Here is a 17504-nt window from a genome sequence, read left to right on the forward strand (position 1 = left end):
CGAACACTCTCCTTGGGACCGTTGCACAGGAGTCCCACCCAGGCGGTAAATCCCACTCCTTGCCCAAACCGTTCCAGTACCTCGAGGAGGTATTTCCATTCGACTCTATCGAAGGCCCTTTCTGCGTCCAGGGAGACGATCTCCTCTGGCGCTCTGATGTTCGCAGTGAGCTGCCTACCCCTGACAAAGCCCGTTTGGTCCTCTGCGACCACCTCTGGTACGCAGCCCTCCAGCCTTTTGGCCAGGACCTTTGCGAGTATTTTTGCATCGACATTCAATAGCGAAATGTGATCCACATTCCGTCGGGTCTTTATCCTTTTTGGGTATCAGTGAGATTGTGGCCTACACTAGAGTAGGAAGCAAAGAGCCCTTTGCCAGCGAGTCCGCGAACATGTCCCTTAGGTGTGGGGCCGGGGTTGGCGCAAATTTTTTATAGAAGCCCACCGGGAACCCGTCGGGTCCTGGTGCCTTCCCCGCCTGCATGGAGCTGATGCTCTCCATGATTCTTCCCAGATCTATTGGTGTCAGATTTCCCTCCTGGTCACACCCCCAATGGTCTCATAAGATTCTGCCCACAGTATCAGATAGCAGAGAAAGCTGTTCTTTGAATGAGTGATCCCGGTAGCTCCTGCAAACATTTCCCTTTTCAGACACATTTAAATGTCAAAGGTAAAGGGGACGCGGCAAGTCTCTATTCAAAACAGAAACCCACCTCTTGGAAGCATTTGCAGAGAAAGTTTTGAACTGCAGGAGTGCACGGGGAGTAATAGTAAATGATGATGTAACTAGACCAACAGAGACATGGTTACCCCAGTAGATGGAGACAAATACAATCTCAAAGAGGCAGCAGCGGCTGTTCAGAAAGAATAAAATAGAAAAGAAAAGAGAGAGTGTCATTGTATATGTCAGAGACAGCTGGAAAGTAAAGGAAGTGGACTGTGAATGCAATACCACCCAACAGGAAGAACACTGAAATAACGCAAGGGCTTTGCGACATCCATCAGCTCAGAATAATGTTTAAAAATGGCTTGAAAGACTTGCATTTATGCAGCACTTTTTACAACCACCAGATGTCTCGAAGGGCTTTTCAGCCAATGAAAAGCCTTTGAAGTGTAGTCACTGTGATAATATAAGAAACACGGCAGCCAACTTGTAAACAGCATGATCCCATAGCAGTGCAACCTGTTTTTCCAATGTTGCTTGAGGGATAAAGTTTGGCCGGAACACCTGGAGAACTTCTTCAAAATAGTGCCGTGGGATCTAGCAGGCAGCTGGGACTTTGGTTTTAATGCCTCAACCAAAAAGGCAGCGCCTTCGACAGTGCAGCAATCCCTCATTACTGCACCGGAGCAGGGGGGGATTTCAACCAACTCAGTAATAAAAAATGGACAGCTCAATTGGCTTAAGAGTCAGAGTTGGTGAATGTAATGAATGATTGCTTCACTGCTTCCGTGTATCATAGAAGCCACAAGCAAGATCCCTCAGCTCGACTTGTAATGCTAAGTGACTCTGACAGCATACACAAAAGAGAACTCGTGATACCCTTGGGTAATTGCGATTACAACACGATTAAGTTCCAAACGATGTGGGATTCAATGCTGCTGAGCACCGAACATTTCAAACAGGCCAGCGACAAGAGGACAAGGTTAGAAGTATAAACAGAGAAGGAAATTATTTATTTATGCCCTAGTTCACAATGCGCAGCTAAATTCACCCAGATTCAAATGCATGACCCCCAAGTAGATCAATATGAGCAGAAATAAGAAGGATAAATGCACTGCTCCAAACAGAAAGAAGGTTGAGGAATTTCAGAGACGCATGAAAAGGATGGTCAGATGGACAAAGAATATTAATGTAATTGAAGATGCCAACACAGCAGGAACACATTCTTCCAGGAGCAGAATGTGAAGGAGATAGCCAAAGAGGATTCCAATAGGGAGTCTAATTGAAGTTGAGCAGGTAGTTAATACACTTCAAAAGGCATTCAATACAGCGTCACACAGCAGACCAGTGAGAAAATGCGTAGCTCATGGAATAGAAGTAATAATTCCAATATGGATACTTTAATGGTCACAGAGGAGTCTGCTTTATTTATTGTGAAAGCAAACTATATACAGACAACATTCAGGTCCCAGTTGGGACTATTCTAACTCAGCTCCTCTCTGACCCGACTTTTATGTTATGAGTCCATTACTACATTGATGGGGCCCCTTCTCTCATCAGGGATGCTTGTATTCCACGAGGCCTAAGGGGAAGCTAATCGGCCCTACCCCTTAGGTCTCGTGCGGATTGTAACCTTCCTCCCCCCACAAAATCCGAAGACCCTTCCCAGGAAGATGGAGCAGGAGGGTGCCATCTCTTCTTTGCCCACAGCTGAGAATCCAGCTCCTGCGGGGCTGGATCAGAGGCCCCATAACCCACTGGTGTCGGAGGAACCTGTTTAGCAGCTGGCTCCTCCAGAGTAGTTTGGAGTAATATTGGTCTGCTGCCCCTGAGGTGGTCCACATGTTTCCTCATTGTTCGGACGCGTGCTCGAACTTGGTACGAGACAGGTCCGGTCTGCCGTAATACCTTCCCAGAATCCCATTTGCCGCCATCGTCAAAGTTCTGAATGTAAACGGAGTAACCTGGACCAAACCACCTGGCCCATAGATGCCTATCAGGGCTACACCCTGTTCTCCTGACAGTACTGCACTTTCCCACCAATATCTGGGAGCACGAGGCTGAGGCAGGTCCGGAGTCGCCTGCCCATCAAAGGTTCTGCCGGTGCTACGTCGGTCACAGCATGTGGGGTGGTGCAGTCGCAAAACAGAAACCTTACCGGCCGTTGTTCCATGGATCCCGGGGTCTGCTTTTTCACACCCCGCTTTAAAGTTTGCCCGGTTCTTTCAGCCAGTCCATTTGAGGCTGGGAGGTCCGCGGACATGCGGATGTGTCTTCATAAAACCCCTAAACTCCTCTCTGGTAAAGGATGTGTCATTATCTGTGACCAGAACCTCCGGAATGAGACCCAAAGCTTCTCGATCGAGGGGCTCGTATTCCTCGAGGCTCACGGGGAGGCTAATCGGCCCATCCCCCTAGGTCTTGTGTGGGTTAGAACAGATACTAAATTGGCTGAATAATAGGCAGCAGAGAGTAATGCTTAATGGATATTTTTCGGGCTGGCGGAAAATTTGTAGTGGGATTCGCCGGGGTCGGTATTGAGATCTTTACTTTTCCTGATCTATGGTAATGATCTAGATCTTGGTAGCCATGATGTGGAGATGCCGGCATTGGACTGGGGTGAGCACAGTAAGAAGTCTTACAACACCAGGTTAAAGTCCAACAGGTTTGTTTGGAATCACTAGCTTTCGGAGCGCTGCTCCTTCCTCCTTCCTGAGGAAGGAGCAGCGCTCCGAAAGCTAGTGTTTGAAACAAATCTGTTGGACTTTAACCTGGCGTTGTAAGACTTCTTACTAGATCTTGGTGTGCAGGGGACAATTTCAAAGTTTGTGGATGATATGAAACTGGGAGGAGGACAGTGTAGAACTTGAAAAGAAATAGACAAGTTGGTGGAGAGGACAGATAGGGGAGAGATGCAGCTCAGTGTGGAGGCGCGTGAGGTGATGAGTTTTGGTAGGAAGGACATGCAGAGACAATATAAAATAAGGGGTAAATTTCTGAAGGGAGAGCTGGAACGGAGGGACCTGGGTGAATATCCATGGATCATTGAAGGCACCAGGGCAGGTGGAGAGAGCAGTTAATAAAGCATATAGTCCTCTGGGCTTTATTAATAGGGGCATAGATTACAGGAGCAAGGGGGTTATGTGGCACTGGACAGACCTTAGCTGGAATATTGTGCACAGTTCTGGGCATCACACAATAGGAAGGATGTGTACACATTGGAGAAAGTGCTGAAGAGGTGTACAGAAATAGTTCCAGGAATGAGAAACTTCAGTTATGCGGATAGATTGGAGAGGTTGAGACTGTTCTCCTTGGAGAGAAGAAGGCTGAGTGGAGATTTGATGGAGATGTTCAAATTAAGAGGGGGCTGGACAGAGTAGATCGGGAAACACTGTTCCTGCTCTCAAAAGGATGAAAAATGTGAGGCACAGATTAAAAGTGATTTGCAAAAGAAGCAAATGTGGTGTGAGAAAGAACTTTTTCGCACAGCGAGTGTTTCGGGTCTGGAATGCACGGTCTGGAGATGTGGTGGATGGAGGCAGATTCAATTGAGGCATTCAAGAGAGCAAGCTATGATTATTTGAACAGATACATTGTGCAGGGGTATGGGAAAAGGGCAGGGCAAAAGCACAAAGTCATCACGTTCTTTGGAGAGCTGGTGCAGACACGCTGGGCCAAATGGCCTCCTTCTGCATCGTAACAATTCTGCGATTCTGTGACTTAACTGATTACATCCAGAATGAATTCACAAGAGAAGACTGTGGCAATACGCCCTGTCTATCTTGATGGAAGTAATTCATGTGGATTTACAAACTTTTATATCAAGAAGACTAAGTTTCCAGAGGGAGTTAAAGGACTTCAAACAAAGGGCCCGATCGAACGGCCTTGTTGCACCCCTATGCGATGCTTGGGACACCTCACGAGATCTATTAAAGTGCGCAATTAGCTTTACTTACACCCGATCGAAAATCCTCGCCTGGGAGACCTTGCCGTGGCGCTGTATAGCACTGGGTCACGCAAACGTGGACCAGGCATAACGACACCTGGAAGGATCACACAGGCCCCCGGGTGGTCGTGCTCTGGGCACGGTGGTACTTTGGCATTCCCACTGTCACCTGGGCACCTTGGCACTGCCACCTGGGTACCCTGGCAGTGCCAGTGGATGGCCTTGCATTATGTCCTTGGCAGTGCCACTGGGTAGACTGGCAGTGCCAATAAGCAGCCTGGCAATGCCACCCTGGCAGTGCCACTGGGCAAACTGGCAGTGCCACCCAGCAGCCTGGCAATACCACACTGGCAGTGCCAATAGGCAGCCTGGCAGTGCCACTTTGGCACCCAAGCAGTGCCATGCAGACAGTGCCACTGGGCAGCCTGGCAATGCCACTGGGAAACCTGGAAGTGCCAGCCTGGCAATGCCACCGGGCAGTCTGGCTGTGCCAGCCTGGCAGTGCCACCAGACAGCCTGGCAGTGCCATCCTTATAGTGCCTGGGTGGCAGTACAAGGCTGTCAGGAGCACGTCCAGGGTGCCAGACTGACAGTGCCAAGGCGCCTGGGTGCCAGATTGCCTGTGCTGGAGTTCAGACCCGGGAGTGGGGGGGGGGGGTGCCCTGCCCTTATGAAGTGGGGTGAAGGGGGCTTGAGGAACTTTAACAAGTAAGTTGGGGCGGTGGTGGGGGGGGGGGTCTGGAGGTTGTGGTTGGGAAGGGGTTTGAGAGATCGGGGCAGCATTTAAAAATGGGGCCCACATCTTTCCCTATACCGACGAGCTGGGCTGAGAGGAAACACCTCGCTATTTGTGCCCATTAAATCGCGCCCCAAGCATTCCACTGGGAAAGAGTGCTATGACTGCCCAGGCACAAGTACTGAGGAGGACATTGATTTTTATCAATAAGAAATAGTCACTGAAAATTGGAACATCAGAACAATGTAACAAAACAACATAATTATTCCCAGCAACAGGGTAAATATAATACAGGAAACAACAGTCTTTTGCCAATAACTGGGAAATTAATGGCCAAGTTGTGAGCAAATGATGTGAGGACTATCTGTGAGGTAGTGACAAACTAAATAACAGCTAAAATGGCTCCAGAACAGAGAGGCCCCATTGGGTCAACTTCCTTGATTTTAGAAGAAGTAACATTCAGTGTACAGCGGGAAACCATACAATGTGGCCGACTTAAACTTTAATGCAGCTTTTTGAAGAAGTCCGTTGTTATTTAAACTGGAAGTAAGGGTTGTGGGTAAGTAATTAACCTAAGGGACGAAGGAAGCAGCTGCTGCTTGTATTTTTATTCCTTTATGGAATGTGGGCATCCCTGTTCAGGCCAGCATTTGTTGCCCATGCTCAACTGAGTGGCTTGCTAGGCCTTTTCAGAGGGCAGATAAGAGTCAACCACTCTGGAGTCACATATAGGCCGGGCCAGGCACGGATTTCCTTCCCTAAAGAGGATTTGTGAACCAGATGGGTTTTTACAACAATTAATAAAAGCTGCCACCGTCACCATTCCAATTCTCTTCTTGTATCTCGCGGTACACTAAGTCTCTGACTGCTTCCATAGCTAGTAATTCCCAGAGCAGGTCGCTAGTCTGTCGCCAGGGGCTTATAGCTTGAGTGGTGCCACATCAAGCATGGCTGACCAGGTGTCCCTCCCCTCTCTTTCCGCCAGACACTGGCGTGTTTGGAAGGATTGTGCAGTTCGTCACTCTGCCTGTTTGACCGCACTATGAACGGGTCCTTCCTTGGCCATCAAGTCCTGGGCTGAGAATCAAACCCGGAGCTTGTGTTTCAGAGGCAGGGAGGCTACCCACTGCACCACAGGGTGGTCACCATTACCGAGGACAGAATCTGGATTCTTTTTGCTGAATTTAAACTCCACCCAGTGCTCAAGTGAGATCTGAACCCACGTCCCAAGCATTGGGCTCTGGATTGTTAGTCCAGTGATATTACCACAACACAATCATCTCCACTTGTTGAGGGGGGAGGGGGGCGAGTTGATGTCTGTGTGAGGATTGCAGGGTGGGGGTGTGGCGTGGGCTGAAATGATTGGAGTCCTTCAGAGCAGTGATATCCCCTTTGTTCCTAATTCATGTTTTAGATTCGGAATCCCAATAGAAAGTGACCTGATTTGCAGATTATGCTTAAAAGTGGGGATTATAGGGATGGGAGATTCATCAAACAAAGAAAAAGAACAAAGAAAATTACAGCAGAGGAACAGGCCCTTCAGCCCTCGCCGATCCAGATGCTTTATCTGAACCCGTCTTCTATTTTCCAAGGATCTACTTCCCTCTGTTCCTCGTCCGTTCATATATCTGTCTAGATGCATCTTGAATGATGCCATCATGCCCACCTCTACCACCTCCGCTGGCAAAGCGTTCCAGGCACCCACCACCCTCTGCGTAAAAAACTTTCCACGCACATCCCCCTTAAACTTTCCCCCTCTCACCTTGAAATCGTGACCCCTCATAATTGACACCCCCACTCTTGGAAAAAGTTTGTTGCTATCCACCCTGTCCATACCTCTCATAATTTTGTAGACCTCAATCAGGTCCCCCCTCAACCTCCATCTTTCCAACAAAAACAATCCTAATCTACTCAACGTTTCTTCATAGCTAGCACCCTCCATAGCAGGCAACATCCTGGTGAACTTCCTCTGCACCCTCTCTAAAGCATCCACATTCTTCTGGTAATGTGACGACCAGAACTGCATGCAGTATTCCAAATGTGGCCTAACCAAAGTCCTATACAACTACAACATGACCCGCCGACTCTTGTACTCAATACCCCATCCGATGAAGGCAAGCATGCTGTATGCCTTCTTGACCACTCTATCGACCTGCGCTGCCACCTTCAGGGTACAATGGACCTGAACTCCCAGATCTCTCTGTACATCAATTTTCCCCAGGACTCTTCCATTGACCGTATAGTCCGCTCTTGAATTAGATCTTCCAAAATGCATCACCTCGCATTTGCCTGGATTGAACTCCACCTGCCATTTCTCTGCCCAACTCTCCAATATATCTATATTTTGCTGTATTCTCTGACAGTCCTCCTCGCTATCTGCAACTCCACCAATCTTAGTATCATCTGCAAACGTGCTAATCAGACCACCTATACCTTCGTCCAGATCATTTATGGATATCACAAACAACAGTGGTCCGAGCACGGATCCCTGTGGAACACCACTAGTCACCTTTCTCCATTTTGAGACACTCCCTTCCACCACTACTCTCTGTCTCCTGTTGCCCAGCCAGTTCTTTATCCATCTAGCTAGTACACCCTGAACCCCATACGACTTCACTTTTTCCATCAACCTGCCATGGAAAACTTTATCAAACGCCTTACTGAAGTCTATGTATATGACATCTACAGCCCTTCCCTCATCAATTAACTTTGTCACTTCCTCAAAAAATTCTATTAGGCTTGAAAGACATGACCTTCCCTGCACAAACAGAAAGAAAGGTGAGGAGTTTCCTTCAGAACAATAGAGGACATATGAAAAGAACGATCAGATGGACAAAGAAAGTGAATATGCTAACAGAGCAGTAGCAACATGCGAAGAAAAAAGCAAATCATTTCCAATGGGGGAATCTCTTTGAGGTCCAGCGGATAGCGAATACACTTAGTCTACGAATACCTCCATAAAACATTCACTGGAGATGACTGTGGCAATACACCCTATCTTGATGAAGCTAAGTCATGTGGATTTCCAAGTTTTAATATCATCAACGCTGATTTTCCATATGGAGTTAAAGGGCTTAAAGCATTGGATATCACTGGGAAAGAGTGATATGCATCCCCATTCATGAGAAACACAAGAGGAAGGTAGGGAACTGCAATTAAAGTTAAGTTAGAAATACTTAGAAATAGAGGATTGCAAGTGAAGTTCAACAAACCAATGGAAGGTAACCTGTAATGGAAGGAAAACGAAGACTTAATTAAGGGGCTTGAGGGAGTAGACTCTGATGTTCATACCAGCATTATTTGCCCATGCCTAACTGAGTAGCTTGCTGGGCCTATTCAGAGGGCAGGTAAGAATCAACCACTCTGGAGGCACATATAGGCCGGGCCAGGCCAGACATGGATGTTAAGCCCTTTAACTCATCAAGAATCTAGAACTTGGGGGCGTAGTTTCAAAGTAGAGGGTCTTTCCAATTGAGACAAATTAATGCAGAAATGTCTTCCCTCAGAGGTCGTTAGTGTCCACTTCAAACAGAGCTAAGTGCTTTCCATTCACCTCCCTTCACGCTTGAGTGATTCTGAAGTGGCCAGCTGGAAACTGACAGCACTTAACTCTGAAGTGGTTGATGTTTATAAACGTTGCAGTGAGAGCACATCAGAGTTACTCAACTGTGAAGGAAGATGAATGAAGCAAAGCTGACAGCTGTGTATGAGCGGAAGCTGTCAATCACAGCCCAGTAAGGAAAACAAATGGATGGTTTGCAGCTCAAGAATCTGAGGGGGATTAAACACAGCGGACTTAAGGTTTTCTTTTTCCATGAATTGACAAGTGTTGCTTCCTGTGTCTGAGCCAGCAGGAGTATTGCCCAGGTGAGTGTTACAACAGTAATTTTTCTCACAGCTGCCTGGACTGATCTCTAACTTCCTGACAGGGATCTCTTTTCTGCAGGGTCTGTGAGGGGAATCTCTTTATTTCAGGGGTCTCTGGGGGGGGTAGGGGGGGGCTGATGCAGTGGGGGTGGGAATGTTTTGCATTGTGGGGGCGGGGTGGGGGGGTGGGTGGGTGGTGTCCCTTGGATGGACTTTGGGGGCTATTCCGTTACGGGATTTCCCCCTTGGCCCTCAGTGAGGTCCACCATGTCAGGGTCACGCTGTAGTGATTCTCGCCCACGTGATTCCTTGCCCAATGGACCGGATAATCATGCAGGCCTTGAGAATATGGTGCTAAGTAGGTGCACAGGGGCGAACCTCGATCCCGATGTCAGCATGTTGCCATGTTTAAAATATCCAAATTCAAACATATTGAGCAGGACTAATCCAGAAGTTTAATCAACAGCATCGACTGATCCGAATAGGATTAGTAAAACAGGCATCGAGCTTGAAAACATATCCAACCTGATATAGTAATAAGTACATTCAGTCCTTCCAAGACATCCATCTGTTGGAAGCGCCTTCGAGTAATCAGGGAATAAACTTTGCCTTGTCCACTCCTGTCCAGGAACCAGAGCCCATTCTCTGTGCCCACCAGCAGATTGACACCTGGAAAGATTAAAAAGGATTTAGGGGAACAAGGATTAACTGCAGCAGCTAAACTTATCGGTTTCATACAATACGATCCAGAACTCATTAAACTGCTTGGTCAGAAAATGATCGGCAATTCAATTAAGCCGGCAGGAGAACGCTCCGTTCCCGCCGCTATCAATGGGAATTTTTACTGAAGCCACTCCACACTCCCGGGAAACCCACAGGCAGGGGTGAGTTGCCGGCAGGATCAGAGAATCCCGCCATCAGTGAATGGGGGGAGAATCCCAGCCCACCTCTTTGTAAGTCGAAGGTCAGTAGATTCTTGATAAACAAGGGGTTGAAAGGTTATTGGAGAGAGTTGAGGTTACAATATAGAACATAGAAAAATACAGCACAGAACAGGCCCTTCGGCCCACGATGTTGTGCCGAACCTTTGTCCGAGATTAATCATAGATTATCAATGAATTTACAGTGCAGAAGGAGGCCATTCGGCCCATTGAGTCTGCACCGGCTCTTGGAAAGAGCACCCTACCCAAAGTCAATACCTCCACCCAACAGTAAGGGCAATTTTGGACACTAATGGCAATTTATCATGGCCAATCCACCCAACCTGCACATCTTTGGACCGTGGGAGGAAACCGGAGCACCCGGAGGAAACCCACGCAGACACGGGGAGGATGTGCAGACTCCACACAGACAGTGACCCGAGCCGGAATCAAACCTGGGACCCTGGAGCTGTGAAGCAATTGTGCTATCTACAATGCTACCGTGCTGCCCTTAAGAACAAATAAATCTACACTATATCATTTTACCGTAATCCATGTACCTATCCCATAGCTGCTTGAAGGTCCCTAATGTTTCCGACTCAACTACTTCCGCAGGCAGTGCATTCCATGCCCCCACTACTCTCTGGGTAAAGAACCTACCTCTGACATCCCCCCTATATCTTCCACCATTCACCTTAAATTTATGTCCCCTTGTAATGGTTTGTTCCACCCGGGAAAAAAGTCTCTGACTGTCTACTCTATCTATTCCCCTGATCATCTTATAAACCTCTATCAAGTCGCCCCTCATCCTTCTCCGTTCTAATGAGAAAAGGCCTAGCACCCTCAATCTTTCCTCGTAAGACCTACTTTCCATTCCAGGCAACATCCTGGTAAATCTCCTTTGTACCTTTTCCAAAGCTTCCACATCCTTCTTAAAATGAGGCGACCAGAACTATACACAGTACTCCAAATGTGGCCTTACCAAAGTTTTGTACAGCTGCATCATCACCTCACGGCTCTTAAATTCAATCCCTCTGTTAATGAACGCTAGCACACCATAGGCCTTCTTCACAGCTCTATCCACTTGAGTGGCAACTTTCAAAGATGTAGGAACATAGACCCCAAGATCTCTCTGCTCCTCCACATTGCCAAGAACTCTACCGTTAACCCTGTATTCCGCATTCATATTTGTCCTTCCAAAATGGACAACCTCACACTTTTCAGGATTAAACTCCATCTGCCACTTCTCAGCCCAGCTCTGCGTCCTATCTATGTCTCTTTGCAGCCGACAACAGCCCTCCTCACTATCCACAACTCCACCAATCTTCGTATCGTCTGCAAATTTACTGACCCACCATTCAACTCCCTCATCCAAGTCATTAATGAAAATCACAAACAGCAGAGGACCCAGAACTGATCACTGCGGTACGCCACTGGTAACTGGGATCCAGGCTGAATATTTGCCATCCACCACCACTCTCTGACTTCTATCGGTTAGCCAGTTCGTTATCCAACTGGCCAAATTTCCCACTATCCCATACCTCCTTACTTTCTGCAGAAGCCTACCATGGGGAACCTTATCAAATGCCTGACTAAAATCCATGTACACTACATCCACTGCTTTACCTTCATCCACATGCTTGGTCACCTCCTCAAAGAATTCAATAAGACTTGTAAGGCAAGACCTACCCCTCACAAATCCGTGCTGACTATCCCTAATCAAGCAGTGTCTTTCCAGATGCTCAGAAATCCTATCCTTCAGTACCCTTTCCATGACTTTGCCTACCACCGAAGTAAGACTAACTGGCCTGTAATTCCCAGGGTTATCCCTATTCCCTTTTTTGAACAGGGGCACGACATTCGCCACTCTCCAATCCCCTGGTACCACCCCTGTTGACAGTGAGGACGAAAAGATCATTGCCAACGGCTCTGCAATTTCATCTCTTGCTTCCCATAGAATTCTTGGATATATCCCGTCAGGCCTGGGGGACTTGTCTATCCTCAAGTTTTTCAAAATGCCCAACATATCTTCCTTCCTAACAAGTGTTTCCTCGAGCTTACCAGTCTGTTTCACACGGTCCTCTACAACAATATGGCCCCTCTCATTTGTAAATACAGAAGAAAAGTACTCGTTCAAGGCCTCTCCTATACCTTCAGACTCAATACACAATCTTCCGCTACTTTCCTTGATCGGACCTACCCTCGCTCTAGTCATTCTCACATTTCTCACATATGTATAAAAGGCCTTGGGGTTTTCCTTGATCCTACCCGCCAAAGATTGTTCATGCCCTCTCTTAGCTCTCCTAATCCCTTTCTTCAGTTCCCTCCTGGCTATCCTGTATCCCTCCAATGCCCTGTCTGAAACTTGTTGCCTCAGCTTACATAAGTCTCCTTTTTCCTCTTAACAAGACATTCAACCTCTCTTGTCAACCATGGTTCCCTCACTCGACCATCTCTTCCCTGCCTGACAGGGGCATACATATCAAGGACACGTCGTACCTGTTCCTTGAACAAGTTCCACATTTCACTTGTGTCCTTCCCTGACAGCCTATGTTCCCAACTTATGCACTTCAATTCTTGTCTGACAACATCGTATTTACCCTTCCCCCAATTGTAAATCTTGCCCTGTTGCACGCACCTATCCCTCTCCATTACTAAAGTGAAAGTCACAGAATTGTGGTCACTATCTCCAAAATGCTCTCCCACTAACAAATCTCTCACTTGCCCTGGTTCATTACCAAGTACTAAATCCAATATTGCCCCTCCTCTGGTCGGACAATCTACATACTGTGTTAGAAAAGCTTCCTGGACACACTGCACAAACACCACCCCATCCAAACTATTTGATCTAAAGAGTTTCCACTCAATATTTGGGAAGTTAAAGTCGCCCATGACTACTACCCTGTGACTTCTGCACCTTTCCAAAATCTGTTTCCCAATCTGTTCCTCCACATCTCTGCTACTATTGGGGGGCCTATAGAAAACTCCTAACAAGGTGACTGCTCCTTTTCTGACTTCAACCCATACTACCTCAGTAGGCTGATACTCCTCGAACTGCCTTTCTGCAGCTGTTATACTATCTCTAATTAACAATGCCACCCCCCCCCCCCACACCTATTTTACCACCCTCCCTAATCTTATTGAAACATCGATAACCAGGGACCTCCAACAACGTTTCTGCCCCTCTTCTATCCAAGTTTCCGTGATGGCCACCACATCGTAGTCCCAAGTACTGATCCATGCCTTAAGTTCACCCACCTTATTCCTGATGCTTCTTGCGTTGAAGTATACACACTTCAACCCATCTCCGTGCCTGCAAGTACTCTCCTTTGTCAGTGTTCCCTTCCCCACTGCCTCATTACATGCTTTGGCATCCTGAATATCGGGTACCTTAGTTGCTGGACTCCAAATCCGGTTCCCATTCCCCTGCCAAATTAGTTTTAACCCTCCCGAAGAGTACTAGAAAACCTCCCTTCCAGGATATTGGTGCCCCTCTGGTTCAGATGCAACCTGTCCTGCTTGTACAGGTCCCACCTTCCCCAGAATGCGCTCCAATTATCCAAATACCTGAAGCCCTCCCTCCTACACCATTCCTGCAGCCACGTGTTCTGCTGCACTCTCTCCCTATTCCTAGCCTCGCTATCACGTGGCACTGGCAACAAACCAGAGATGACAACTCTGTCTGTCCTGGCTGTTAACTTCCAGCCTAACTCCCTAAACCCATTTATTACCTCCACACCCCTTTTCCTACCTACGTCGTTGGTACCAATGTGCACCACGACTTCTGGCTGCTCCCCCTCCCCCTTAAGGATTCTGAAGACACCATCCGAGACATCCCTGGCCCTGGCACCCGGGAGGCAACATACCTTCCGGGAGTCTCGCTCGCGACCACAGAATCTCCTATCTATTCCCCTAACCATTGAATCTCCTACAACTATTGCTTTTCTATTCTCCCCCCTTCCCTTCTGAGCCCCAGAGCCAGACTCAGTGCCAGAGACCTGGCCGCTAGGGCCTTCCCCCGGTAGGTCATCCCCTCCCAACAGCATCCAAAACGGTGTACTTGTTTTGAAGGGGAACGGCCACGAGGGATCCCTGTACTGTCTGCCTGTTTGTTTTTTTCCCCCTGACTGTAACCCAGCTATTCTTGTCCTGTACCTTGGGTGTGGTTACCTCCCTGTAACTCTTCTCTATCACCCCCTCTGCCTCCCGGATGATCCAAAGTTCATCCAGCTTCAGCTGCCTCCCAACAGCCAGCGGGAGATAGAGGAGCAGATAGGTAGACAGATTTTGGAAAAGAGTAAAAACAACAGGGTTGTGGTGATGGGAGACTTCAACTTCCCCAATATTGACTGGGACTCACTTAGTGCCAGGGGCTTAGACGGGGCAGAGTTTGTAAGGAGCATCCAGGAGGGCTTCTTAAAACAATATGTAAACAGTCCAACTAGGGAAGAGGCGGTACTGGACCTGGTATTGGGGAATGAGCCCGGCCAGGTGGTAGATGTTTCAGTAGGGGAGCATTTCGGTAACAGTGACCACAATTCAGTAAGTTTTAAAGTACTGGTGGACAAGGATAAGAGTGGTCCGAGGATGAATGTGCTAAATTGGGGGAAGGCTAATTATAACAATATTAGGCGGGAACTGAAGAACATAGATTGGGGGCGGATGTTTGAGGGCAAATCAACATCTGACATGTGGGAGGCTTTCAAGTGTCAGTTGATAGGAATACAGGACAGGCATGTTCCTGTGAGGAAGAAAGATAAATACGGCAATTTTCGGGAACCTTGGATGACGAATGATATTGTAGGCCTCGTCAAAAAGAAAAAGGAGGCATTTGTCAGGGCTAAAAGGCTGGGAACAGACGAAGCCTGTGTGGCATATAAGGAAAGTAGGAAGGAACTTAAGCAGGGAGTCAGGAGGGCTAGAAGGGGTCATGAAAAGTCATTGGCAAATAGGGTTAAGGAAAATCCCAAGGCTTTTTACACTTACATAAAAAGCAAGAGGGTAGCCAGGGAAAGGGTTGGCCCACTGAAGGATAGGCAAGGGAATCTATGTGTGGAGCCAGAGGAAATGGGCGAGGTACTAAATGAATACTTTGCATCAGTATTCACCAAAGAGAAGGAATTGGTAGATGTTGAGTCTGGAGAAGGGGGTGTAGATAGCCTGGGTCACATTGTGATCCAAAAAGACGAGGTGTTGGGTGTCTTAAAAAATATTAAGGTAGATAAGTCCCCAGGGCCGGATGGGATCTACCCCAGAATACTGAAGGAGGCTGGAGAGGAAATTGCTGAGGCCTTGACAGAAATCTTTGGATCCTCGCTGTCTTCAGGGGATGTCCCGGAGGACTGGAGAATAGCCAATGTTGTTCCTCTGTTTAAGAAGGGTGGCAGGGATAATCCCGGGAACTACAGGCCGGTGAGCCTTACTTCAGTGGTAGGGAAATTACTGGAGAGAATTCTTCGAGACAGGATCTACTCCCATTTGGAAGCAAATGGACGTATTAGTGAGAGGCAGCACGGTTTTGTGAAGGGGAGGTCGTGTCTCACCAACTTGATAGAGTTTTTCGAGGAGGTCACTAAGATGATTGATGCAGGTAGGGCAGTAGATGTTGTCTATATGGACTTCAGTAAGGCCTTTGACAAGGTCCCTCATGGTAGACTAGTACAAAAGGTGAAGTCACACGGGATCAGGGGTGAACTGGCAAGGTGGATACAGAACTGGCTAGGCCATAGAAGGCAGAGGGTAGCAATGGAGGGATGCTTTTCTAATTGGAGGGCTGTGACCAGTGGTGTTCCACAGGGATCAGTGCTGGGACCTTTGCTCTTTGTAGTATATATGGATGATTTGGAGGAAAATGTAACTGGTCTGATTAGTAAGTTTGCGGACGACGCAAAGGTTGGTGGAATTGCGGATAGCGATGAGGACTGTCTGAGGATACAGCAGGATTTAGATTGTCTGGAGGCTTGGGCGGAGAGATGGCAGATGGAGTTTAACCTGGACAAATGTGAGGTAATGCATTTTGGAAGGGCTAATGCAGGTAGGGAATATACAGTGAATGGTAGAACCCTCAAGAGTATTGAAAGTCAAAGAGATCTAGGAGTACAGGTCCACAGATCACTGAAAGGGGCTACACAGGTGGAGAGGGTAGTCAAGAAGGCATACGGCATGCTTGCCTTCATTGGCCGGGGCGTTGAGTATGCGAATTGGCAAGTCATGTTGCAGCTGTATAGAGCCTTGGTTGGGCCACACTTGGAGTGTGGTGTTCGATTCTGGTCGCCACACTACCAGAGGGATGTGGAGGCTTTGGAGAGGGTGCAGAAGAGATTTACCAGAATGTTGCCTGGTATGGAGGGCATAAGCTATGAGGAGCGATTGAATAAACTCGGTTTGTTCTCACTGGAACGAAGGAGGTTGAGGGGCGACCTGATAGAGGTATACAAAATTATGAGGGGCATAGACAGAGTGGATAGTCAGAGGCTTTTCCCCAGGGTAGAGGGGTCAATTACTAGGGGGCATAGGTTTAAGGTGAGAGGGGCAAAGTTTAGAGTAGATGTACGAGGCAAGTTTTTTACGCAGAGGGTAGTGGGTGCCTGGAACTCACTACCGGAGGAGGTAGTGGAGGCAGGGACGATAGGGACATTTAAGGGGCATCTTGACAAATATATGAATAGGATGGGAATAGAAGGATACGGACCCAGGAAGTGTAGAAGATTGTAGTTTAGTCGGGCAGTATGGTCGGCACGGGCTTGGAGGGCCGAAGGACCTGTTCCTGTGCTGTACATTTCTTTGTTCTTTGTTCTTTGTAACACGGTCTTTGAAGAGCTGGAGTTGGGTGCACTTCCCGCAGGTATAGTCAGCGGGGACACCGGTGGTATCCCTCAACACCCACATCCTACAGGAGGAGCATGCAACTGGCCTAGCCTCCATCCCCTCTTACCTGACAGAATATAGCTGCCCTGTGGGCCAACTGGATCTCCGCCCTCCGACTCTGCTCCCAGTCAGCTGCACTCTCTGTAAACTCCTGGCTCTCTTCTCACCCTTTGCGGAAATGTGGGAAACAAAATGCAAGGAGCACCTTACTCCCTCCTCACCTAACTCCCTCAGTCACCAAACTCTCACTATAGCACTCAAAAATGCACCAAATTCAGCACTCAGTGCAAACAAATAAGAACAGCCTTGATCTTATTGCAAGACAAAGCGGGCTCAAGAGGCAGAGTGGCCTACACTTGCTCCTATTTTGTATGTTCCGATGCTCTAAACTCCAATCAGTATCGTTCCAGGCTGCACCAGCCCTTCGTCTCGGGAAACAACCTGGTGAACCTTCTCTGAATTGCCTCAAATCCTGGAGGAAGTATTGATGTTCAACCTGCATGTC

General features: G+C 47.9%; 1 protein-coding gene across 2 annotated transcripts in view; it reads right to left on the reverse strand.

The window, feature by feature from the left end:
- Nucleotides 1-17504, reverse strand: part of LOC140421291 (mitogen-activated protein kinase kinase kinase kinase 4) — a 404363-nt gene that overhangs the window by 73555 nt on the left and 313304 nt on the right. For both annotated transcript variants that reach the window (XM_072505898.1, XM_072505897.1), the window contains one exon: nt 9738-9881. In XM_072505898.1, coding sequence (XP_072361999.1) covers nt 9738-9881 — 144 coding nt within the window. The remainder of the gene's footprint in view (nt 1-9737; nt 9882-17504) is intronic.

Source organism: Scyliorhinus torazame, chromosome 5, assembly GCF_047496885.1.
Source record: "Scyliorhinus torazame isolate Kashiwa2021f chromosome 5, sScyTor2.1, whole genome shotgun sequence".
Classification (NCBI taxonomy): domain Eukaryota; kingdom Metazoa; phylum Chordata; class Chondrichthyes; order Carcharhiniformes; family Scyliorhinidae; genus Scyliorhinus; species Scyliorhinus torazame.